This window comes from Triticum urartu, chromosome 2A (assembly GCF_056163025.1).
Source record: "Triticum urartu cultivar PI428250 chromosome 2A, HENAU_Tu73, whole genome shotgun sequence".
In the NCBI taxonomy this organism is placed as follows: Eukaryota; Viridiplantae; Streptophyta; class Magnoliopsida; order Poales; family Poaceae; genus Triticum; species Triticum urartu.
In genome coordinates this window covers 250,809,862-250,837,012 of record NC_141874.1, presented here as the reverse complement: position 1 = coordinate 250,837,012, position 27,151 = coordinate 250,809,862, and the positions used below count along the sequence as shown (strand labels likewise).

The following is a 27,151-nucleotide window of genomic DNA, read 5'->3' as shown; positions in this document are numbered from 1 at the left end:
ACGTCTGATGGAAGTCGTTCCTTAACCACGTTGACCACGCCGCGTTGAGAGCACCAGGGCGGTGGACGACGACGAGGCCTAGGAACGGGACGATGCGGAGCCGGTGAAGACGCGGCAGTGGATGCCCACACGGAGAGGAGTATGAGGGTTCACTCGCTCGGCTGCGGTGTGAGGCTGCCGTTGCCGCAGGGCCTGGCCAGCGGTGGGAGTAGTAGGTGGCGGTGAGGCCTCCGCGGTAGCACAGCCGACCACGGGAGGCAGGAGCAGGCGGCACGACCGGCGCTGCTTTGGGCGGCTGGAGCAAGAAGACCAGAGGTTGAAGAAGCACTACGGCCGTTGGATGGACGTCGTACGGTCACTGGAGCTAGAATCGTTCATATTGACTAAGTTGACAAAGCCCTCTGTCCCCGTCAACTTAGTAGGCCCACAAGTTAGCCTCCCACCAAGGTGGGTCCCAGCTAGCAGGGGCTGTATTCATTTTTTTGTGTAATAAGGAGGCACTTCCGGTGGGTCCGAGCTGACAGCGGGGGGAACGTTTTTTTTGCGAAATACGGTGGCCCGTCCAGTGGGTCCCAGCAATCAGGGGAAACATTTTTTTTCATGAAATAAGGTGGCCCGTCCGGTGGGTCCCCGCTGTTAGGTGGAGGAATAATTATTTTGCGCGTAATAAGGAGGCACTTCCTTGCGGCCGCCGTGGACCCAGCTGTCAGCCTCTCCACGTACATTACTCTTCCGATGGAAGTCGGTCGTTGACACGTTGACCACGCCGCGCCGAGAGCACCAGGGTGGTGGACGACGGCGAGGCCTAGGAAGGGGACGACATGGAGCCGGGGAAGACGCATCAGTGGAAGCCCGCGCGGAGAGGAGTACAAGGGATCACTGGTTCGGCTGCGGTGTGAGGCTGCCATCGCCGCAGAATAACAGGGAGTTGGGTGAGTGGAGGGATGGCCTGGCCAGCGGTGAGAGTAGTATGGGGGCGGTGAGGCCTCCGTGGCAGCACAGCCGGCCACGGGAGGTAGGAGCAGGCGGCACGACCGACACTGCTTTGGGCGGCTAGACCAAGAAGACCAGAGGTTGAAGAAGCACTACGGCCGTTGGACGGACATCGTACGGTCACTGAAGCTAGAATCGTTTATATTGACTAAGTTGACAAAGCCCTTGGTACACTCCAACTTAGTAGGCCCACAGGTCAGCCTCCGACGGCCAACGGCCACTGCTGCTAGAACCGTGTGTTGACTATAATAAGTTGACAAAGCCTTGCATACGCGTCAACTTATTTTTTTAGGGGACGCGTCACTTAGTAGGCCCACAAGTGTGTGGCAGAGAACTTATAGCGCATTTGCGTTTTGTAAGAATGTACAACCCATTTTTGAATTCTAATGGAATTTACAACAGCCCATTTACAGTTTGTTAAAAGTACAACCCATTTTCTAGCTAGGACAACGATTAATAATTTCAACCAACCGTTGAAGACAGAATTCAATAAAATTTCCCACATTTTGATGGGATCCGAAATATTTTTATCCCCAAATTTCTAGTCAGATTAAATAGAAATTTGTATTACGTAAAAATCCAATGAAACATTGTGCACGCAACAATGAAAATTTAAGATTTTCGAAATCCTTAAATAATATTTTATAAACTAATTTCGTGTTTGGTGCATTTTTTTAGTTACTGCCCAGTTTTTATAATTACATCCCATTTATTATTGTCTAAAGCCCATTTTCCTATTAAGCCTAATGCATCCCTCCTAGGAAAGATTTGCAGCCCAGCTGGGCGGAGAATAACAAGTTGACCTTGCCTGGGTATTCCTCAAAAAGACGTATAGCTGGGCTAGCCATTTTCATCTTGAAAAAAATAGTATCTGGGCTGGATATCTGTCCTGGGTTAGACGGGCCACAGCCCGCCCAGTTAATACCCTGCTCTCCTTTGAACAACAATGAAATCATCGCCAAGAAAAACTCTGCAGTGCTCAGGCCTCAAAAACACAAATACTGCTCGAGCTACTTGGTCCCAGCTGTTGGCCGCACCTTGTGCAATTCTCTCGTTTATATTGACTACATAGGTTGACAATGGTGTGGGACCGTGATGTCAGGAAACCAAGAGAAATAAAAAAATTAGTTGCACATAATAAGGAGGCACTTGCGTACGTACGGCTATGGCCCTAGTGGGTCCCTAGTGTCATCCAGTCAAAATAAAGTCATCTCCTAAATCCTCATGTTCGTTGACGATGTTAACAATGCTCGGCGCCACGGTGAGCGCAACAACTCGAAGGACAACAGAGAGGGCCTCGCGGGCCCTACGGATGGTCTGATACAGTGCCCGCTGCACATTCAGGAAGCAACGATCATCGGACACCTATGAGCACCTTCGAGAAACTGAGACGGCATGAAATGGTAAGGCCGCGCTTGGGAGCTCTGGTTTATTTCAAACCTGTATTAACATACAAGTGTAATTTACTCGTCATCTGAAACAACGCGTAAAATACGGGCGTAATGAAACCGAGGGCCCGAGGTCTGTAAGTAAAACCGGCGGGTTAAGCGTGTAATTTGAGAGACCAGTGTATATTTTACAAGCACTGCTATATGGACGACATTACCAGACTATACATGGACGACGTGCGTATCATGCCATCCGTGGGCAAGGCTGAAACAACAGCTAACGGCTGGATTATTAATCGTTCGAGTGTCGTTCAGCGTTTTTATTGTGTGTGTGAAGTACTTCCGATATTTTACTAGTTGAAATCGACCAACCAAGCGCCTTCGCCCGAGACCATCTGCTTTAATTTACAAGCATCGGTTTTACAAGCGGTTTTGGTTGGAAAACGACGATCCAATCACGGCCTAATATCATGAGTTGGTCAAAAGATCATATGGTTTCACGTCTAACCTACCCAACTTGTCGTATAGGCTATGAATGAAACATCAGACGATGAACTTCTTAAGCACGGAAACAACAGAAGAGGATGATCTTCTTAACAAGCAAATCACTGGCATTAGATTAACATGCAAAACAATATGAAGCATTATTCTCACGAGGCACGGTGAACAGCTCATGATGCCGCATGCCACAACATTCCAAGCTCAACTTTGCAATCAAACACAAGGCCTGGCATTACATAGACAATATTCAGAAAAAACTCTTAACACAGGAATATCTCAGCAGAGTAACTATTTACTTCTAAACTGAACACAGGAATAGGAAAAAACACTCGACGCTGCTCACAGCAAGGGCGTCCCACTCAAAAATATCAAATGCATGTCTTCTGGCTGACATCAATGAGCAAATTTTGACAAGGTTTTCCAATTACAATATATTAAACTAACGTCTTCTTTCTAACATCAATGATTAAACTTTGACAAGCTTTTCCCATTCAAAATATGTAATGCCTATGATCGTGGAGTCCTATCATAGCTTCTTGTACTTGTTTGGGCACTTTTTGCCCAGGGCACTCCATGTGTTGTTAAATTGCCAATGGTCTCTATAGACTAGTCATGTCACCGGTGTCTAATAATACTCTGTGAAGCTTCTTGGTCATTCCTTCTGTAATGTAGCGCAAACAGTGACGGCTCCTTTCTGCAAAGTGGAACGACCAACTGGACCTAGTAATGCAGCAGTTTTCCTTGGACACATTGGCTCCTTTCGTGAAGTTCAACGAAAATCGAAGTCGGAATAAAACCGAGCTTTAATTTTGAAATCCCTATAAGCAATAATAGGTATAAGGGAAACAATTACTGAGAAATAACGGTTAATGACTTGTACTCCCAGAAGAAAAGCATCTACTGATCTAGTTTATCTTAATGGGAAACAAAGCAGGAGAGTAGCAATTCTCCATCAGTGTGATTCATTCATATTGACTAAGACATTATCTTAACAATGCCTTGTTTCAACATGTATAAAGAACGACAAAGAAGAAAAGTACCATTCCTAAAACAATGCAACTGATTTATTTTAACAGAGAGATTATCTTAACAATACCTTGGTTAAACATGTAGAAAGAACTACAAAGCAGGATATTACCATTCCTAACAAGTGTTGCAGTTTTGAACTAAGATTCAGTAGTTAATTAATTCTGAGAGTGGCATTGCTTAATTTTACCAGCGGCATTAGATTAAAGAAAAGCATAAATAGTTCCAGGGGAGAGTGGGCGCAACAATAGTATGTGCTTCCATCTACTTATAAAGGGGGTTATGCAGAGTTTGTTGTAACAAAGCAACAAGCATCATGTCTGGGTTGGTCCCATTTTTTTCACTACTTAATGGGAAAAGACAGCAATACAATAGCTTCAATTGAACATTTATTTAAAACAGTACCAATACAAGTAGCAAAACATCTCAAAGCACACTGCACAATCATGTGGATGAAGGCCTGTACTGACCTTTCATGAGACGGACAAGATAAAATACGAATCTGCCAACACGAATAGGAAATCCAATCTCGTTTTGTGCAGTTGCACTGAAATCAAGCAAAGTGTTTCGCGTAGCGAAGCAAAATATTGCAATAGCAACAAGTTGAATAGATATCCCTATTTAAACAGAGGCAAAAAAGGAATCAATTACTGGCTAATAAAGGAGGATGAAACATGCGGCCACAAAAATGGTAATCCCGCCAATCCCTATCAAGTGTTGCAGTTTTGAAATAAGATTCAGTAGTTAATTCTGAGAGTGGCATCAATTACTGGCTTATAAAGGGGGTGATGCTGAATTTGTTGTAACAAAGCAACAAGCATCATGTCTGGGTTGGTACCATTTTTGTTCACTACTTAATGGGAAAAGACAACAATACAATAGCTTCAATTCAACATTTATTTAAAACAGTACCAAAACAAGTAGCACAACATCTCAAAGCACACTGCACATCATGTGGTTGAGACCAGGATTTGAAACAACTCACCATGAAGACTGGAAACAAATCTCGATCTCCTTTTGTGCAGTTCCACCAAAATTAAGCAAAGTCACCGGTGTGACATTCAAGTTGGACTGCACAAAACACTCTTAAAACATAAGTGTTTTGAGTAGCGAAGCAAAATGTTGCAATAGCAACAAGTTGAATCGTACCCCTGTTTTAACAGAGGAAAAAAAGGAAACAATTACTTGCCGATAAAGGAGGATGAAACAAAGGTGACAGAAAGAAGCATCGAACTTATCTTGGATGGAAAACAAAGTAGGACAATAGCATTTCTAAAACGGTTGCATTGATTCATATTAACAGAGACATTCTCTTGAAACAACATTCATTAAAAAATGGAATTTACTTTTAACAGTGGCATTGCTTCAATTTTCCGGCGGCATTCTTTGATTAACAACAGCAAAATAGTTGTATGGGACATGCCAGCACCATATGCGTCCACACGTATAAATGGGTGATGCAGAGTATGCAGCCAAGCAGCATATATATGCTGGTCCCATATTTGTTCTCTTTGAACCTTCTTCCTATGTGAGGGCAGCAAATCTAGTCCTGCACAAACTACCCGACCCCCCAGTTTCTTTCCCTTTTCAACAAAGAGATCGGTTCCTTACAGATGTGTGTACTGGGTTACCCCATTTTTCCCTTTTCGACCTCCAAAGCGGCTGGATAGCCAGTCTATACTACTTTCCGCCCCTCCTTTCCTCATTGAACCACGTCCTAGATTCTTGCTCCAGCCCACAGCACCCTTCTTTCCTCTTTGAACCAAGACCTAGATTCGACTACAGATCGAAAAAGATCCACATGCAGCTAGAGCAACAACGGTTTCAAAGAAACTTATACCTTAGGGTCGTCGGGATGTGGCAAGGCGTGCGGCGGGAGGCCAGATCTGCCCACACTACGTACGGTAACGAGGAAGAAGGGGTCGGTGGCCCTCCCGCACAGGCGCTGGGTGAAAGAGAACAGCGCAGCCGGTAGTGGATTGCCTCCCTCGACGAAGGCGATAGAGTGAACGCTGCACCTCCTCCCCTTCCCGGTGCGACGGGATACGGGCGCCTCCTTCACCAGCTGTGAGGGGGCAGAGAGAGACAAGAGGCCAACGCAGTCTTGTTTAGATCTGGTGAAGAGAGGGTGAGAGACTGTGAATATAGCAAACCCTAGCAAATGAACGCTGAGCCTCCACCGTGTAACATATATGTAGTGCGGCGAGCGTGTGGAGGGTGCAAACCCTAGAGAACAAGCGCTGAGGCTCCCACTTATATATATATACTACTGTAGTACAAACTGAGCTCCAGTGCCTTCACTGCACCTGCTTTCGGCTGTATGACAGGTGAGCCAGCCACATTTTGGGCCCACCTGTCATAAATCCAAAGGCAGGTGCACTAAGTCAATGAAGCTGCGTCCATATAGTACTCTAGTGTATACGACTAATATATAGTGGAGTGGTTTTCTTATTCTCTCCATAACAATCGTTTTAAATTGTGTAAGTACGAAACGAAATTGTTTATTTAATGTACAGTGAAGAAAACTAGTACTACTTATGATGAACTAACGATCCACGCCCACGCGTCCTGGTCGCACTTCCTGTCCTTCACGTGTGGTACACTACCCTCCCTTAAGTGAACAACCATACATGCGGCAAATTACTGGAAACGTGTGAGAGTGTGTACAAATAAAGAATTTTAATTTCAATTTTCGGAAAGGTTTGAGAGTATTACAAAGTTTGACTTCAGTCAAATCTAATATGCGGAGTAAGTAAAAATGTAGGGCTACTACGTCCATCCGGGTTTTTAGTCCACACCATTTTTTAAATCAAAGTTAATAGCTGGGCAAATAAAATTACAAGGGAGCTGGAGACAAAGTTGTGAGAAGGCTTAGAAATCAATAAAAAACTTATGCTCTTAGTACCAACGTCGATGCTTCTTCGAGGAAACATTTGGTTCATAGCCAATTGTGGGATAAAATTGCACCAACGTGAAAGACAAGTGTGTCTCCAATGCAACCAAGGTGAACTGACGAAGGATATCATCTTTGTGCATAACAAGCAATGAGCACTGATGGAAGACATCTTGTTTTTCATTGAAAATTGATCAGCTTCACCAGCCGACGCAACTATGAGGCGCAACCATGAGCATCGGTAGGTCATCGTGGTGATGCATCATCCATTTGGCATCAAGTTTGGGTGAGGCACCTATGAAGTTCGACAAATCCTCACTGTGGTCTGTTTCTTCTCAGTAATCAAGCTCGAGGAAGGAAGAACCACGTGGCAGAGGACAGTGAGGCGGAACAACAATGGCCATCCAATTTTGTGCAATTCCACTAAAATTGAGGAAGACATGCCCGGGTATGGAGACACGCATCGCTGTTTTCAAAATTATAAAAAAGGGTTAGCAATGACATCTCAATTGTCAATAAGAATTAAGGAAAAGTACACCAACAAACAGAAGCATCATAATTATCTTGATGGGAACTAAACCAGGATACCCGAGAAAAAAAAAGCATTTCTTCATTTAACCAGTGATAGTACTACCACCATATGGACAATGGCCGCACAACCACCATGTACTTTTTGTCGAAACAACATGTATACCTCCACCGAGGCATAAATCAGGACAACTTTTCGAGTGGCATTTCCTCTATAATAGTACTAGTAGGTGATGTTGGACCTGCCGACGAACACTAGCTACTATGCATGGGGAGCTGGGGAGTAGTCGCATAGAAGAAAACCCGCACGCAGCGACCTGGGGAGCTGGACCAGTACAAGAAGTTATACCTCAGGTGGGCGAGATGTCGTTTAGGCGGGCGGGCGGGATCTGCCCACACGACGGCAGCGAACAAGGGCGCGGAGGATCTTCGTCCGCGCCAGCGCCGGCTCCGAGAGGACGGTGCGCATCGGCTTCCTCCTTCGCCGACGGCAAAAACGTCAACACTGCACCTCCTCACCTCCCGCAGCGGACGGGATTCGGCCGGATCTGTGACCACCGGTGAGGAGAGAGATAGAGTGGACACTGTCAACTTGTTTTGATATGGAGAGGGTGAGGGAGCGAGACGCGAGAAACTCTATCAAACAAGAGGCTATAATGGAGTAAAAAAATCTCTCCATAGCTGTTGTTTTAAAAAGAATACGCGCATTCCTGGAAAAAAGAAATGAAAACTGGCAGACAATTTTTTAAGGGTGTGTCTAGGACACATCTAGATGTGACATAGTTATGTCACATCTAAGTTGATGTCCACAATGTTTGTGGTCTATTTTTTTCCTAGTTTTTTTGTTTCTTGTTGCTACATTATATACTTGTGGGAGCTTAGATGTGATATCCTTAAATAACATCTAGATGTGCATTAGACAAACTGATTTTCTAACGTAGCAAGAAAGAAAACTCGATCAAAAACATGCCCCCGCTTCCAGGTCGCGAGAGTCGTCGCGCACACACACGTAGACATAGACATGCATATCCGTGTTTACGTAAAATTCCATTTCCATCTCCATCTCCAATCATATTTGTTCAACTGGCACATTATTTATGTTGTTAATTATATACGCAGCAATATTAACGTACAACATATCTTGTTTGCGCACGTCCGGACCGCTGCCATGGCCGGTCCTGACCAACCCGAACCCTCTTCATCACCCATGCGTGCTTCCCACCCGAATAGGTCAGTGCCGCATTCATGCCATGCCAGAGCGGACACGACCTCTCACTAGCGTCGGCATTGAAGTGGCGCGCCGGCCGAGAGAGCGTCGCCCGCGCCGCATCCGGGTGCACGCGGTCGCTCCGTGTTCAAAGGTCACAATAGTTGGCTACAACACGCATGTAAAAAGTTCTTCGGAGTCCGTGCTACAGCTAGCTGTCCTCCCCCAACTCGTCAATCTCTTCCAATAGTGCTAGTAGTCCATGGCGCGATCCATCAACAAGCAGGCGGGAAAGTTATCATATACTCGGTTTGCGGTGAGTGGCTTGCCGAGCGACCGTGTGGGGTCGAGCCGTGGAGGAGGGTGAGACACGAACACGACAAACGTGATTTAAACGTTGGTTTTGCTCGATGGCGCGATCCAATGAAACGAAACGTTGGTTTCTCTCCGTTTCCATTTTTTCTCCGGAAAAACGGAAAATTTCCACTCCATTTTCATTCCTATTCCAAGGTTGCCCCGTTACAACATTCCATCAAATACAAAGGAAAACTAACATGCATGCTGATGCATCTCAATGATTCACAGATCATAGCCAATATTTACTTCACAACTAAAGAAAAAAGTCATGAGAGAATGTACGAAATAAAAACTACTGATCGAGTAACTACGACGTAAACCCTAAGCCGTAAATATGATTTAATTTCCTGGCCAGGTAGAACCTGTCGAAGGAAAGACGGCTGGCACCCTCGGATCATACGTTGCTTTTGTGCGGTTCCACTAAAATTGACCTGAGCATCCCTGATGGCAAAGATATTGAAGAAGAGTGATTATAATAATAGTACTGGCACTAGTTCATGAGACATAAACTCATCACAAGTAGAAGCCAGTAGAAGTACAGAAAGATCGACATGGAGATGGAGCTACGGAAGTGGAGCAAGCCGGCTCCAAAAGGAAGATGGACTACCATGGACGTCGGGCTGTAGCTAGAAGGGCGGTTGGGACACGGCATCGGCCCATACCGTGGTGACCCCCGATTGGGATGCACCGACTGTGGGTTTTCTCCCTCGCCGATGTCGACCGCGTCTACGCAGAACATTGTTCCCTTCCCCCAGCTGCAGGATCAGGCCTGTCGTTCTATGCTTGTGAAGAGAGCAACCTAAGCAAGCAGGCTTGTAGCTTAGGCTCCTGCTAGTGTATATATAGTGGTTTTCTTTTTCTCTCCATATCAACTATTTTATATTGCGTACATGTCATTCAAGAGTGAAATGATGGTTGCTTCTTCTGACTAACTTACTGTGTGATTTGACTACTCCTTAGTGGCCCCTACACCTACTCCCCCTACGTGTATGCAATAGTCACACATACACATGGACGCAAAAACGCACGCGACGCCCTAATGCATGCTCAAGTGCTCCACCTACACATGCATGCACACACATACTCAGTCAGGTTGAGCTAGTGACCGTATAAACACCGGAAAATATATATATTGAGCGCAATGAGCGTATTATGAAGTCCACTGACCGTACTTTTACAAATATACAGTGACAGACAGTGTATTTATCTCGTTTGAAATTAAGCCATATTAACTGGAGAGGAGGCAGTATGGACTAGCATTACTTTGATGTGTCCCGTCAACTTGCCGAATGAGGAGAAGGTTGCAGGACGGGAGAAGCTTGCGCGCGGTGGCTCGCAGGACAAGGAGAAACTTTTGACTAATGGAAGCTCTCCCTCGCTCAGGCGGTGGACGTGCAACTGTTAATTCGGTGTCAGATTGCCAGAAGCATACACTATACTACTAGTGCTATTATTGTTCGACTTCCCGAATAGGCGAACAACCAAGCGCAAAGTTTACTAGTACTACTACTATAGTCTATAAAGGTACGTACTATACTAGTACTAGGGACAGGATGGAGGAGCGTCTGCACTCTTATTATAATTTTAAAATGTGATACAGCAATCTTCAACACATTTGGTTCTCTTCGAGGGTTCTCGCATGTGATAATGGAAGGTGATTGCATGGAACACTCGCCACAATTCTCTCTTAATTCTGGCTCATATCCTGTTACAAATAGTAGCGCTCGGTAATATTTCCACTTTTTTTTGTTATTCAACATGTAAACAGGTCAACAAACCTTGCGGCGCATCTTCGTGCGAACCGTGCTTGCTGCACTTTGAATGTGGCCGAGAGCTGGCTTGATGAAACACCTCGCTTCCTACTTGTTTTTTTGCGAGGTACATCTCTTCCTAGTGAACAGTGTCTTGGCTGATCATCCTCAGAATGCTTATATATGAATAAAGCTCTCTCGTTTACCCGCAAAAAAGATTAATCCATATTAACCGGAAAGGAGGGAGTATGGACTAGCACTACTTTTTGGTGTGTCCCGTCAACTCGCAGAATGAGGAGAAGCTTGCAGGACAAGGTGAAGCTCGCTTACGCCTTTTGACTAATGCAACCTACCCTCGGTGGACATGGATCAGTCCATTCGGTGTCAGATTGTTAGAGGCATACACTATAGTACCCAACATGCGGAGTACCATCATTGTTCGACTTCACGAAGAGGCGAAGAGCCAAGTGCAGTAGTACGAGTAGTACTACTACTAGAACCGCATGGTGGAACGTCTGTACTCTTATTTTTTAAACTCTGATAAAGTACACGTTTATTCCGGAAACGTCTGTACTAGAACCGCATGGTGGAACGTCTGTACTAGAACCGCATGGTGGAACGGCAGCCCAACATATAATGAATGATATCGATCAACCAACCATGCTCGAATATATCTTGGCCTCCGTGCGAGCCCTCTGTGTGTTATCGCTCCTCGTCTCTCTCAAGGAACGGCGGGTTGGCTCTTTACCATCAATTGAGATCGGTTTGCTCACACTCCTGTCCCACATGTCAGTGATATGCCAAGAGGAGGTGCGTTGTCCGACTGGCCATACGCGTACTTGGTTTTGCACCTTCATACTACTCCTCCCTCCGTCAAAGTTTACAAGGCGCGCTTCATTATGATGCATTTCTCTCAATGCATTTCCACCACCAGAGAGACATTAGACGTGTTTGGTTTAATGCTCAATTAATTAGGGCGTGGTAACCGCAATCAAGTCCATAATTTTCTCTCCATGTACTGTACTATAACGGAGTGGAGTAAGTGCATGCATGTGTGTACCCGGGGAGGAAGCACTGCCTGCATTTGTATATGCATTATTCCCTCTAGTAATAGACGGCGTGCTATAACTACCAATGCTATTTTTTAGGCCGATCGCTAGTCGCCTTGGTCCCACATATTTTTTTTCTTTTTTGAAGCACGGTGTATAAACAGTGATGGATGGAGTAGTATGAGCGGATTCAAAGAAGAGCGTATTGATGGTTGCTTCTTCAGAGCAACTTACAGTGGGAAAGGTGGGGCTTATGAGTTGACTACTCATTACTCACTCTTAATGCGTCACAACCACCAGGCTGAGTCTCCCATGCGATTATGCACTACCCCCTTGGTTCTTAAATATACTCTGGAGTATTTGTCTTTCTAGAGATTTCAACGAGTGACTACTCAAATATTTGTCTTTTTAGAGATTTCAAATGGACTGGCACATAGGGATGTATATAGACATATTTAGAGTGTAGATTCACTCATTTTGCTCTGTATGTAGTCACTTGTTGAAATCTCTAGAAAGACGAATAGAATATTTAGGAACGGAGGGAGTACACATACGAAGCAAAATGAGTGAATCTAGACTCTAAAATATGCCCGTTTGAAATTTGTAAAAATACAAATATTTAGGAGCGAAGGAGTATAATTTTGTGCACGGGACATGGACCCGGATGATGAAGAGGCTTCTGGCAATTCTATCAAGATCCCATCATTTGTTTACATAATTGACGTACTATACAAATAATTTTCCAGCAACATGAAATTGTACAATGGTGTGAGCTTTCAGCTTTTGTTTCGCGTGTCTTGCCATCGATGCTTTTTCGGAAACAATAAAAAACTAACTTCCTTGCTAATGCATGTCAATTATTAGCAGATCAGAGCTAATAATTACATCACAACTGAAGACAGAGTTGTGAGAAGGTGTTAAATTAAAATTGATCCATGCTTTCATTGGCAGCAACGTCCCCCCAGCTCTGTCTAAATCAACAAGGCATGTTGGGAAAAAAAGTAGCTGTCTGGAGCATGCAACATTCCGATCATTTTGTGCAGTTCCACTAAAATAGAGCTGAGCGTCCCTGTTCCAAAGATATTAAGTGTGATTACGATAATAGAGGGCTGCTGATGAAACAATAAACACACAAATAGAAGCCGGTCACCTTTGCAGTCTCTCTTAAGACTAACTAGTTGGAGAAGATTAGGCTCGGAGTTGGATGAGGAGGATAGAGCAAAACCAATCTCCCTTTGTGCAGTCACACTGAAATGTAGAGACGTTTCCCGTGTGACATTTTAGTACAACTGCACAAAACACTATTAAGAAAAAAGTGATTTGTGCAGTTCACCAAAAGGTCGCAATAGCAACGAGGTGAAATGGATAGCCCTATTTGCAAAAAAGAGGTAGAAAGGAAACAATTACTGGCCAATAAAAGTTGATGGCACATGCGACGACAAAAAAGAAGCATATTCCTTGTCCTAAGGGAAGACAACAACATGGTTGTGTTTGTGTAAAATGGTGTGAGGACGAGAATGCAATATGGAAAGTACGCCGAACGAGCTACGTTTTGGGAAAAGAACTATGGAAGATCCACATGCAGCAACGTGGGAAGACGGGCAGTGGAGCAAGGCCAGAGGGGATAGCTGGAGGTCGTCGGGATGTAACTAGGTGAGCGGCGGCGGGCGGAATCTGCGAGCAGGTGGCGTAGGCCCTGCCGCGCTAGAGCTTGGTCAGAGAGAACAACGTGTACCGTAGATCGGGACGTGCTGCCTCGGCGCCGTCGAACGGAGAAACGATGCACTTCCTCCCTTTCCCCCAGCGGACGGGATGCAGTCGGATCAGTGACCAACAGTGAGAGAGAGAGGCCACCGCACTCCCTTTCCCCCGGCGGACGGGATGCGGCCGGATCAGTGACCAACGGTGTGAGAGAGAGAGAGGCCACTGCAGCCTTGTGTGAGATACTCTGAAGAGCGACAAACCAGGCAGGCATGCTCCATTGTATATAGTGAGCGAACTACCTTTTTCTCCATAAAAATCATTTTATATTCTGTGTAAGTGCCATTGAGGGCTATAACTTTATTTAAAAATAACGCGGCAAGGCGTCAATTCGAACTTTGTTTCGTGCACGCGTGGTACACGACCTCCCTAGGTAAACAACTGCTACAAGCGTTCAAATTAGCACGTGGGCTGCCATTTCATAAAGAAATGAGCTCCGCCATGTACCCGCGCGGGTGTGGCTAGGCACGAAGCGTGAGTACGTGCACGGTGCACCTATTCTCTTCTTGTATACGTACACCACCTACGTGGGGTTGTGTGAGAGAGATAAAAACCTAGAGAGATATAGTGTGTGGGTTCTTGAGAGTTTTTTTTGGGGGGGGGGGTCAAACAAAAAATATAACATATGCAATGTGTGTGAAATAGAGTCCTGGATATAACATATATATAGAGGGGGCGATCCACGAGAAGAGAGTGGAGGCATCATCGGATTGATGTGTCCATAGAATCGAAGAGAGGGATGATGTGTGTGTGTGTGTGCGCGCGCGATCGATAAAGAGTGCCATCGATTTTGTGTGTGCCCACATCAAAGATATAGAGTGGATGGCCTACTGGAACGTGAGATGGGACATGTGCAGTTTGTCTCTGTGGCATGGATACCTACCTGCGGCGCTCGACTATCGGTGTGTGGTGGGGGAAGAGGGAGGCCCAATTAACTATAGAGGTACAATGGCTGGTATATGTGTGGAGGAGGAGAGAGTCCTAGCTCATGTATTAAGGAGATCAATCTGCCTCATGTATTAAGGGAGATCGATCGGCATCCATGCATATGTGCAGGAGAGGAATAAGGTTGGGAGAGAGACATAGCTAGAGTGTTGGAGCGGGTGGTAGTGGAGTTGCTTCTAACAAATGGTGGGATAGGCTTGCTAGACAAACGGAAGGCACGCCCGCAATATCAATAAGAGAGGAGATGGCTGCTTATTGTCTCTGCACGTGCGTGCGAGAGACGGGTCAGGAGGCATGCACGAATGATGAGGGGGGACGATGTGGCTGTGGTAAGCAGACGTAACTACATAGGAAGATCAATCGACCTTTGTTAGAGAAAGGAGAGACATAACTTGTGAGGTACGTCGATCGATGGGGGGGTAGTTAAAGTCGATCTAGGTATATGTTGGGAGATCAATCGGTATACATGCATGTGTGCGTTAGAAGCAAATGAGGCACGAGGAGAAGGATAGAGAGAGAGAGAGGTATGCATGTAGGAGGTGGTACGAGAGGCATACTATATCGAGTGGGGAGGAGTGTGCGAGTACGAGAACGATGAAAAGAGTGGTGGGAGTGAGGCATGGACGGTGACAAGAGAAGAGAGGAAGCTTGTGTTTGTGCTAGGCACACCTGGCTAGAGAGGCATATCGATCGATGTGTGCCGTAAAGAAGGAGCTGGGAGGCCTACACACACCGTGGGTGAACGACCTAGAGTGAAAAGACGAATTTGCGCGATGGAGCTAGAGAATGCTGAGGGAGGGTGAGAGGGATGCGGGCGTGTGCATGCACAAGAGAAAGTTAGCGCTAGCTACAAAGATAAGAGGGTTGTGTGGGTGTAAAAGACGAATAGAGATCATATATACTTCATTATAAAAAAGCGAATTTGGATATTTGAAGAATTTATCATAGTGTTTCAAACTGACACATGTGTGAATATATATAACGGTGATACACATGGTGTGGTTATGAACATGTTATACTGATTTAATATATTTTATCTCTACTCTTATAAAAACGGAGTTGTTGATGATGGTGTGCCTGCCATCCTGCATTATAGGCCGTCCGATTTATATCTGGTGGATAGCAAGGAAACTATGATGGTTGAAGTTGGCAACAATCATGATTGTAGATTCTTATTGAAATAGAGAAACGAATTCAAATTTAGTTTGAATTGCAGCGGTAGTATAGACATTTGGAATGCACTAAAATGTTGGTATGAGTAGGTTACATGCATTATATAGCAAGTGAAAAAATTTAATCGGACATAACATGGATTCATACTCCCTCCTTCCATCTATATAGGGCGTAATGAGATTTTTAAGACCACCTTTGACTATTGACAAGATTAATAGTACATGACATGCACAATGTGAAAATTATATCATTGAAAGAACCTTTCACAGACGAATTTAACGGTGTGCTTAGTGTAAGTTGCATGTCATATACCATTGCTCTAATATTTGGTCAAAGTTAGCATCGAAAAACGCATTACGCCCAATATAGATGGAAGGAGGGAGTAGCTTTGAATAGCATTTGTATAGTAAAACGGGGAAAGACTCTCTCTTTGTGTGGTGTGAATAGTTTTATTTTGTTCATTTTCATTTGGTTGAGGGAAGTGCGAATTGATTTGGTACGTACAAGTACAATATTACTACATGTTAGGCTTGTCCCTAAAATTCAACCCGCGTCTTGTTATATCCCGAAAATGCAGATATCGTGCTCCCAAAACTGGCGCCTTAACAACCCGTGCCTTGCTATCCCGAAATTACAACACGCGCGAAAACTCCCTCCAGCTGCCAAATCCCGACACGCGAAATCCCCCTTCTAACCCTGAGCCGAAAGGGCTGCTAGTTCAAATCGGTGGGGGGTACTTTTGTAACACACCCTACATTATGGACAAGCGCGTCCCTGAGTCATGCTTCACCCCCTCCCATCGCCCCCTTTTCGCCATTCGAAATCCCAGGCCGCCATAACCTCTCCGCTCCAGCCGCGAAACCCCACCCTCCTCCGTCCATGACGTCACCGCTGCCCAGCCGGAGCCTCTTCCCCGACGATGTCGTCCACCGCAACAGCTCGACGTCCCTCGTCCACTTCCCCGGATGAGGATCCGTCGTCCATCTCGCCATCCCGCCGGTTTAGCCGCCCCGTCCTCCACCTCCAAGGAGCTGCTCCGATGATTGCCTCGTCTATCGTGGCTGCTCCATCCCCATAGCGCCACCTTAACCTGCTCCACCGGAACCGCAACATCCTCACCGACTCCTCGGACGAAGCCGAGGCCTACTCGGCGCCACCAAAGAGGTTGTACACTCATTGCATCGCACCTTCTCCTTAACTCGACCTCCCGGCGCCTACGGTGCTCCATCCCGCACCCCCATGGAGCGGCTACCTTGAAGCCGGCGCCGCGGGTGACATCTCCACGGCGGCTCTCCCCCAGTGTGAGGCCCCTTCGGCGGCGGTGTCCATACCAGCCAGATCTGTTGTTGCTGCTCCGGCTCTTGCTCGCTCACGCTGCTGCTGCTCCGGCTCTCGCTCGCCCAGCTGCTGCTGCTGCTGCTCTCCCCCTCGCTCGTGCTGCTGCTCTACTCCGATTAAGCCACACTTCAGTCGACTGAATCGACTTTTGGGTCAGTCGATTTTCAGGGGTTGGGGGGCTCGCCGGAGTGAAGGAAGAACCACCCGCAGCGGGGACGGGGGCTCGCCGGAGAGGGACCCCACTATTTATCTTAGGGTTCAGGGTGGGGCGGGGGGCCTAGAGGGCTGGCCGGGGCGGCGGTGGCGAGTTGTTTCGAGGCGGTTCGGCCGGTGGTGGCTGGCGGCTTAGGGGTTGCAGGTTGAAGATGAACTGCAGGCCCTCCCTAAACTACATGTCAAGTGCCTCTCTGCTACCATTGCGTTTAGTTTCGACAGTAGCATTCAGATTCCACAGTAAATTTCAGTTTCGACAGTTAAGTTTAGAGTCAACAGTTTTTACCTCATCTGTTGTAGTCAGGTGGTTTTTGGTGATGTTAATTTTACATCATCTATTGGAGATGCTATTAGAATCCTAGTTGAGATTGACGATGTCTATCTTGTGCTGCTTCAGCCTTGACGTCTTACGGCTCACCGGAGCTGCTCCAATGACAGAACGATCCATCACAACAGAGCAGTGCCCTGGATGCCGTCTACAGATTCCTTAGATCTTCCTCCACACCTCCGACAGCCACCTCTGCCTCAACTGCTTCAGCGACCAACCCAATGATGCTGAGGTCGACACGGCTACGGCAAAGAAGTTGTACACTTGTTGCATCACTTATTACTATACATTCACGTCGATCCATTAGGGCTATTTTGGTTCAATGGAAAAACGTTGATCCACTAGTTGTTACCATCACTCTAAATTTCTGCATGCTCTCCTTACATGATGTCACCATATTTTTTGTGTATGCATGTCAGATATTGTACACAGTCATGCTGAACATGTAGAGAAAAAGAGAAGAGTTTTGCGCGGCAATACAATGTCATGCAGACATCGCTCAATGGTGGGTTCAATGGGAAACCCTCCCCACCCCTCTCCAGATTGTAATCCAGAGGAAGATACCTGTTCTGAGGCTGATTCAGACGCCGCTGACCACTCCTATTTACCCCCCATGGTGTTTGCTCTACCTTGGCATGATGATGTTAGTCATATCATGCATATGTTGCCTTGCAGTGCCTACTTTTGACATCATATATGTCATCTGCTTAGTTTAGACATGTTCTATAATGCCACCTGTTTAGTTTCTATATCATATATGGGAATTATGCAGTCTCATGTCTTTTAGCCAGCCATAATATATGTGAAATGTGCAATGCCATCATGTTTAACCAGGCATCATATATTCGAATGATATCTTGCCCATCCTTTTCTTCATTACATTTCCATTTGTCGACAATGTTTGTACATTAAACTACTCTTCTTGTAAATCAGCCATTTGGGTGGGAGATGGAAAAATCTGGAGTGAAAACAAGGCCTTCAGAGCAGACAGTGCTACCTGTCGAAGCAGATCTCTTATTGGGTCCCGATAGCTCCTCAGAGATGGATTCAGAGACATATGACCAGTCCTATTCCCCCACTGAGGTGTATGCTCTAACTTGGCACGGTTATACTGCTCATATCATGCATATGGTGTATTGCATTGCATAGTTTAGAGATCATATACACAATAATCAACACCATGTTCTTAGTTCAGACATCATATTGAATGCCCTTTGTTTAGCATATAAATCACATATGTGAATTAAATGATGTGATCCCGATTACTTAGATAACATGTAGGTGAATTATGTCATGCGATGCTGTTTAGTTATTCATCATATCTTTGAATTATGTTATGCTATGCTATCCAGTTTAGATAGACATCATATATGTGAAATTATGTCATGCTATCCGTTTAAGTTAAACAATATACATGCCAACTATTTTATGCCCTCTTTCTTTCACACTATCTATTCCATCTGTCTCTCATACAATGTGTGTACATTCAACTATGTTTCCTGTTTATCAGCCATTTGAATTGGAGCGGGTGATGCCAGTATCTAGCGGACTAAAAACATGGTCTTCAAATAAAACAGTGCTACCTCTTGGTGGAGATAGCACCCCGGTTGTACATGCACAAGAACCAGCCCTACCACACATAACTCAAACTCTCGCAGATTGTACCCCCGCTGCGATGGACAGAGAACCAGCTTCACCCAATCTAACCCCAACCCCAGCCGATAGTAACCCAGTTCCTGTTAACACAGCACCATCTCCACCACAGAGCTCCCAAACAAGAGTAGTTAGTAAGGCAGCTCCAGTGCCCAAAGGGCCAGTACTACCACGGCGAACCCCAACTCCACCAGTTAGTACGCCTATTCCTGTGCAGGAAGCATAACCAGCTAGTCGTAGTTTAGCATCTATCGCATTTGATGTTGTTAAATCGTATGTGCGTATCTTCCCATCTTGGAAATATTATACCGAAGATGAAGGAAAATGCCAGTTGCAGGTGTTTGTCCAGGAGTTATGTGTAAGTAATGTTATTCATGGCAATTACTTTGCTTCGTCCCATACATCCTACCTCCATGATGGTTATAATACAGCAAATTTTCCCATTTTTCTCTACAGAGAAGGACCGATTTGGAAACTCAGGATGAGGTAACCTGTGCTAATACCTCTGCTATCTTCAAGAATGCTTGGTGGCAGTATCGGAATTACCTGAAGAAAACATACTTCACCGGAATAGAAACTCATCAAATTCCCATATGTTCTCCTGAGACACATTTACTGGACGATGACTGGGAACGCCTTGTTCTGTACTGGTCCCGAACCAAGAATGTGGTAAGGCCTATGAGCTCATTTTCTATTTTTAAGTATTATATTCTTGCGTCTTACCGTACTCTGTTCATGTAGAACAAGTGCCTAAACCTGAAGAACAACTTTTCTAATTTAAGATTCCATTGCTATCATATTTCAAAAAAGCGCTAGGCATTAATTGTGCGTTTTGCCACCGCCTTGCGCTTTACTAAGCAAAGCGCATGATTATGCGCAGTTATGCACAGATTATGCGTAGTTCTGCACAATGCGTTTTGCCAACGCCTAGAGCCTAGGCGCGCTTAAGCGCTCGGTTAGGCGCGCCTTTTTTAACTATAATTGCTTTGCTCTTGTATCACTGTATTTACTCATACAAACTTATTTTTAAATTGAAGGATCCAATTGAAACTCCAATGGCACAGCAGGTATGTTCACGCATGTTTCTTTAACATGTTTGCTCTTATCAATAGCTCTGTTGATTTCAATTTCAATTGTGTATACAGTTGACTTTCATATCATGCACATTAGGGCATCTCCAGCCGAGCCCCCAACAGGCCCCCCCAGGCCACTTTTTTGGCGCCGGCGCCGAAAAAACGGCCCAGTCGCGCCCCCAGGACGCCGAAAATCGCCGGTTCGGACCTTTTTTCCGCCCGGTGGTCACAGGCCGAACTTGGCGCGCTGGGGAGCAGTTGGGGGCTTCGGCGCTAAGGAAAAGCACGCCTGGCCCACACCGACAGGGGAAAAGTCAAGGTTTTCTTCCCCCCGCGCCCTCGGGCACCACTAGCTATATCCCGGCGACGGCCACCGCCCTACTCCGCTAGATAGCCATTCCCCGCCGAAAAATAGTAGCGCTTCGCTGCGGCAGCCCCTCCCATAGCAGATGGGCGTTTCCGGCCGCCGTTTCCGGCCGCGGAGGCGCGGTTTAGCGGCGGGTACACGCCCACCGAGCGCAGGGTGTTCGGCGTTTTGCCTGTCTCGGCGATGGATTCAGATGAGGAGGAAGAGCTCGCCGCGCTGCTGGAGGAGGAAGCCGCGGCCGACGTCCAGGAAGAAGAGCATCTCATGGTGCTCGCCGCCCTCGCCCAGCTGCTGGTGAGCAATGAAAAGCCGCGGTGAGGTGGCTCGGCGCCGGTGCGGGTGAAAGCAAAGAACCGACATCATCTCGAAGGCTACTGCATGCTCTACTCCGACTACTTCGCCGATGCTCCACTTCATGGCGAGAAAACATTTCGGCGTCGTTATCGGATGAGCCAAAAGCTCTTCCTCAGGATTGTGAATTCCATCCGGGAGTTCGACAACTACTTCAAGTGCAAGATGGATTGCACTAGCGCTCTTGGATTCACCTCCATCCAGAAGTGCACGGCAGCGATGAGGATGCTTGCATATGGAGCTCCCAGTGATTCATTCGACGACTAGGGCCGCATGGCCGAGTCCACCAGCATAGAGTGTTTCTACAAGTTCTGTCGGGCAGTGGTGGCAGTGTTTGGGCCACAATACCTGAGAACACCCAATGCGGAAGACACTGCTCGGATCCTAGCCCAGAATGCAGCAAGAGGATTTCCTGGGATGCTTGGAAGCATCGACTGCATTCATTGGAAATGGAAGAATTGCCCATTTGGTTGGCAGGGGATGTACAAAGGCGCCAAAGGCGGTTGCAGTGTGGTGCTTGAGGCGATAGCCACACAGGACCTCTGGATTTGGCACTCCTTCTTTGGTATGCCAGGAACTCACAATGACATCAACGTGCTGTAGTGCTCTCCTGTTTTTGCCAAGCTCGTTGAGGGCCATTCTCCTCCGGTGAACTTCTAGATCAATGGGCACCAATACAACAAGGGTTACTACCTAGCAGATGGCATCTATCCGAGATGGTCGACATTTGTGAAGACGATCTCAAACCCTGCGGCAGGAGGCAAGAACGCCTGGTTTGCAAAAGTTCAGGAGGCTTGCAGGAAGGATGTCGAGCGGGCATTTGGTGTGCTCCAATATCGATTCGCTATTGTTCGGTACCCCGCTCAGACCTGGTCCAAAGATCAAATGTGGGAGATTATGACTTGCTGTGTCATCTTGCACAACATGATCATCTAGAGCAAGCAAGAAGACCCAGTGTTTCACACTGAACCATACTACAGGCAGGGTCCTCTAGCCGAAGTTGATCACCGTCTACCGGCAACTTGGACTGCCTATCTTAGTATGCGTCAGGAGATCCGAGACCCACAGGTGCATCATCAACTGCAGAAAGATCTGATTGAGCACCTATGGAGGCTCAAGGGGGACGCCGTGTGATGAAATACGAGTTTTTATTTGTTGAACTATATAATTTGTTGTTGTACTATTTTGTTGAAGTATTTGATTTTTCTGTGATGAAATATGTGATAAGAAATAATTGTGTTGATAATTGAACGCCGAGACACGGCGAAACCACACCAAATATGGGCCTATTCTCACCCATATGGGCCCTTTATTCGCCGAAATTGGGCTGCAAAGTGGGCCAATTTCGGCGCCTGGGGACGAGCTGGGGACGACGACTGGGCGCAAAACCGCCCCCAGCGCCGATTGTATCGCCGGCTCGCCCCCAGGGGGCGATTTTTATGCGTCCTGGGGGGAGGGCAACGGCTGGAGATGCCCTTACTAGCACCACAACAGCCAATAGTGTAGTTGTACATGTAGACCCGCGGTACCCATCTGAAATCTTGTTGTGCCGTGTAGTTTCCCACGCTTTGTATTCTTTCGCTGCTGCTTTGTCTTGAACTGATATGATTTGAACTGTGTCTCTATTTAGATTTGGCAAGACAATGTAGTGACCATAGGACATAGATATATGTTTATTTGATGCTTTTATTATGTACTAGTACTTGGCAATAGAAGACTTGGTAGTTTAATCCTGTCCACCTTACTAATGAACTGGTTCACCGAAATGAGTTTCATATACTAGTACATGCTAAACTCGTTATGTGTCTGCTTGTTTCTTCTTTTAGAATGCTGACAGAATATTGGGGAAGAGTGCCTTATTAAGCACTGGTAAAGGAAGTAATGCAGATAAGGTTCAGGATAGTGACACATCCTTGCTGGTCTCCAACAAAGCTGATAAAACAGCTAAGGAAGACTATCTTGAAGACAGCAAGACAACCCCAAAGTCCTGTCTTGGTTTAGTGTTCGAGTTACTGGCCACTACCGCTAGCACAAGCTGTTCAAACTCACTGTATGAATCAGTTCGGTTTCTTGAGTCTCAACTACGAGGTGAAAGACATCAATCAGCTATGCTCCGACAAGAAGCGGAAGGACTGCGGAAGTCCCTGGAGCATTCAGATGCATACTTTCTGGTGCAACAGTAAGCGTTGGAGGATTTTAGCGCCAAACAAGACAAAGCTATTCATCTTGCTAAGCTTATTGCCAGCATGGTGGATACCCAGGATAACGTTTCTTAAGCTCTTCTGAAGTTGTTTCAGTTATGCTCTTGTTTTTCTGTCGCGTTTATTTGCACTAGTGGCCAATTTTGACGGCCAGTGTATGTAATGTGCTGCTTTGTTCCCTATATTTGCACTGGTGGCGAACTTTCATGCCCAATGGATGTAATATGTGTAATAGCGGTAATAGGCTAGCGTTAATTGCTTGCTTATTTATTTCCTTATTGTCTTGTTTAGTTGTTTGCTTGTTGTCACTACTTTTTCTGTTTTTTTCTAGTGGCCACAATAGCCCATTTTTGGTAACTAGGCCAAAATAATCATGGCAACACATGGACTGTTGTAACCATGGGCCTCCTGCAGGCCGTATGATCCATGGGCCTTCGTCTGGCCGTAGGATCCATGGTCCTTCTATACGGGCCTTAGGGTCCATGGGCCTTCTACGGGCCGTAGGGTCCATGGGCCTTCTACGGGCCATACGATCCATGGGCCTTCTACGGGTCGTACTATCCATGGGCCTCATATGGGCCGTAGGATCCATGGGCCTTCTACGGGGCGTATCATCATTTTGCCAATCATGGGACGTACTATTCGTGGACCATAACGGGCCGTTAATAGGCCGCATTTGATAACTCTATGAAAACAGCCCAACGGTTTTTTTGACATGAAAATGGCCCAACGTATTAACGGTCCGCAAACGGGCCGATTGTAACGACGGGCTGAATTTGGCCCACAAGCAGAAAATGACAGTAACGGGCCGTATGTAACCGAATGCTGCAAATGAGCCGAAGTGATACACTATTCATTATGGGCCAGTTTCACCACGAGCTGTTAATGGGCCAAGAGTTACAAAGGTCCTCATATGGGCTGAAAGAAGTCATGGGCCACACATGGGCCGGAAGTTAAAACGGGCTGAATCATATTGGACGTCCCAGATGACGCTACTAGGCCTAATTCGGATAGGGCGTAACGGGCCCTGGGTTAGCGGGCTGTAGATGGGCTATATGCAAACAGGCCGTAAACAGGCTTTCCATGGGCCGGCCCGCCACCTTTTGGCCAAGTCAAACGGGCCTGCCTTTTCACAGGAATGGGCCTCTGTTGGGCCGTGCCACGTGTCGTCGTATCATAGGCGCCTTCGGTCCAATGAGCGGATGACATCTGTCCCAACGGTGAGCCGACACGTGTTTCCTCCAGCCAATGATGATTTTACACGTGGAAAATCCCCATTGGTCGGGGCTGTTAACAGGTTATCGGACCCAAAACCCGACCCGATACCTTAACGGCGTTCCATTATGGTGGATGCCACATGTTGGTCACCCTTGACGAAAGCACTTCTGTGACGCGCGATTTATCGTCATGGAAGTGGACACTTCCGTGATGATAATTTTGGTAATGTCATGGAACACTTCTACGACAGCACATGTATGACTATCTTGATTCTGTCATAAAATCGTCATGGATGTACCTGCATGACAAAAAACATGACCTACTGTGACAAACACGTATCATCACAGAAGTGTATTTTTTTGTAGTGTTGCGAGTAGTTGTTATTTGTGTGCAGGTGTTGTTTACATTGTGTTGCTTGATTCTCCTACTGGTTCGATAACCTTGGTTTCACATCTGATGGAAATACCTACCGCCACTGTGCTACATCATCCCTTACTCTTTGGGGAAATACTGACGTAGCTTCAAGCGACATCATGTATCCAGGCAGGTAGTCCACACCTGACCCCCATACTCCTCCTCCTTCCATATCCCACATGCCGCAACCACCAGCGCGACACCTTCCACCCAAATCACCGACCCCTCCACCAAATAAGCGCCACCCTAAGCCGTGGTGCACGCAGTATAGCTAGGATCTCAAGGAGCATTTGGCAGCGGAGAAGCAAATCGTGGCCGCACACGCGGATGAGGTTGCGATGGCTACCATTTGTGCCGACCCCCAGATCTTGGAGGCGCACCTCCCTGTCGAGTCCACCGTCAACGCCTCATACGCCAATGACATGACGTAGTTGGCTACTTTAAACGACAGTTCATTGCGTTTTCTCGAGCCCACCCTTTTAATGGCTCGGTTAATTAGTTGTCATGTTTAGTTAACTATTTTGTTTCATTCTGCAAATGTGATGTTCAATTCTTCAAGGTGAAATTTTGTATTGTCTTCCATGTGAGAAATAAATTGAATTTTTCTTTACAAAATACATGAGAAACAAATACACTTGCTATATTTCCAAGTTGTCAAGCATGCTTGGTTTGGTTAACTATCTGATCTTCTAGTATGTTATACATTGTGCAATGTGTTGCTTAGTTAATGTTTGGTTCATTTGTTGTGGTGTTTAGTTAACTGTTTGGTTCAATTCTGCAAAGCGATGTTCAATTGTTGTGGGTGCATTCTGTTATTGTATACCATGTGATAAATAAATCGAATTTGGCTGTACTAAATACATGAGATACAAATACAATTGCTATATTTCCAAGTTGTTAAGAATGCTTGGTTTGGTTAACTATCTGATCTTCTATTCGGAGTATGTTATATTGTGCAATGTGGTGCTCAGTTAACGTTTGGTTCATTTGTTGTGGTGTTTAGTTAACTATTTGGTTCAATTCTGCAATGCGATGTTCAATTGTTGTGGGTGCATTCTTTTATTGTATACCATGTGATGAATAAATTGAATTTGGTTGTACTAAATACATCAGAAACAAATACAGTTGCTATATTTCTAAGTTGTTAAGCATGCTTGGTTTGGTTAACTTTCTGATCTTCTATTAGGAGCATGTTATATTGTGCAATGTGGTGCTTAGTTAATGTTTGGTTCATTTGTTGTGGTGTTTAGTTAACTGCTTGTTTCAATTCTGCAATGCAATGTCCAATTGTCGTGGGTAGAATTTTGTATTGTTGTGCATGTGAGGAATAAGTCAAATTTGACTACACTTAATACATGAGAAACATATACAAGTGCTATATTTCCTAGTTCTTGATCATGCTTGGTTTGGATAAATGGGCTTTCCATGTGGCTTGAATTAATCTGATGAATCTGCAATGTGCTTATTTTTCATCAACATATTTTACTGATAGAATGCAAACCCTTACTTAACCTGATGACTAACTACCTTATATGTGTTGCAGGGAAACAATGCGAAGCACTTTGGTTTACAGTTGAGGTTTGCACATGCATGGTCCTTTGTCTAATAGCACATTATTGTGCAATTGCAGGAACCATTCTAATATTTAGGTTTTTAACAATTTGGTCTTGCACATGTAAGTCCTACTGTCAGAGGTTTTGACCCACTGTTCGACCCTTTTTGCATATGGGGAAATGAGTTGTCCATGAATATCAATCAAGTCAAGAAACTCAGAAAGATTGTTAGGATAAAGAAACTAGCAACAAAAAACAACAAGATCTTTGTCTGCACAATCAAGAAGACATCAGTTCACTACAGGATGGTACTAACTATTATACCTTGCCTTTTTTATTTCTTTGCCCCATTTCCAATATAGAGAAGATATTTATTCACATCCTTGTTTTCAGGCCATTCCAGAGCAGTCCATTGATGATTACCTCTCAAACCACATGTATGGTCAGGTGGCGAGGAAGGTAATCATACAACACCCATGATTCAATATTGAAGTGTTCCCAAAGATGACGAAGGATGGACAGTCAATCATCCACAGGCACTGGCCTAAAGTTGCAAAGACCTTCAACATCAATTAAGGCTCAATATTCGCCTTCTGCTTCAGTAGTTTTCCAGATGAGATACATCTGTCGATGTACCGTCTATGATGCTATATTTGAAAGGTTATAGATGTTGCATGTGAAACTTAGTGTTGGTGCAGTTGTGTAATGGGGTAGCTAAGTGCTGAAGCTATATGATGTTGTACTCTGATGTATTTCAATTATGAAAATGAAATATATTGTGTGCCTAATATGAAATGTCAATTAGATTAATAAATGGATTATTAATAATAGGATATTTTGCCTGGTAATTGGGTTTTTCTATTGCAAATG

General features: G+C 45.6%; 1 protein-coding gene across 1 annotated transcript in view; it reads left to right on the top strand.

Moving 5' to 3' along the window:
- LOC147984722 (protein FAR-RED ELONGATED HYPOCOTYL 3-like) overlaps positions 1-27,151 on the top strand; it is a 45,303-nt gene that overhangs the window by 8,987 nt on the left and 9,165 nt on the right. The window contains exons 2-3 of the mRNA XM_087541227.1: positions 26,272-26,306; positions 26,675-26,740. Coding sequence (XP_087397353.1) covers positions 26,272-26,306; positions 26,675-26,740 — 101 coding nt within the window. The remainder of the gene's footprint in view (positions 1-26,271; positions 26,307-26,674; positions 26,741-27,151) is intronic.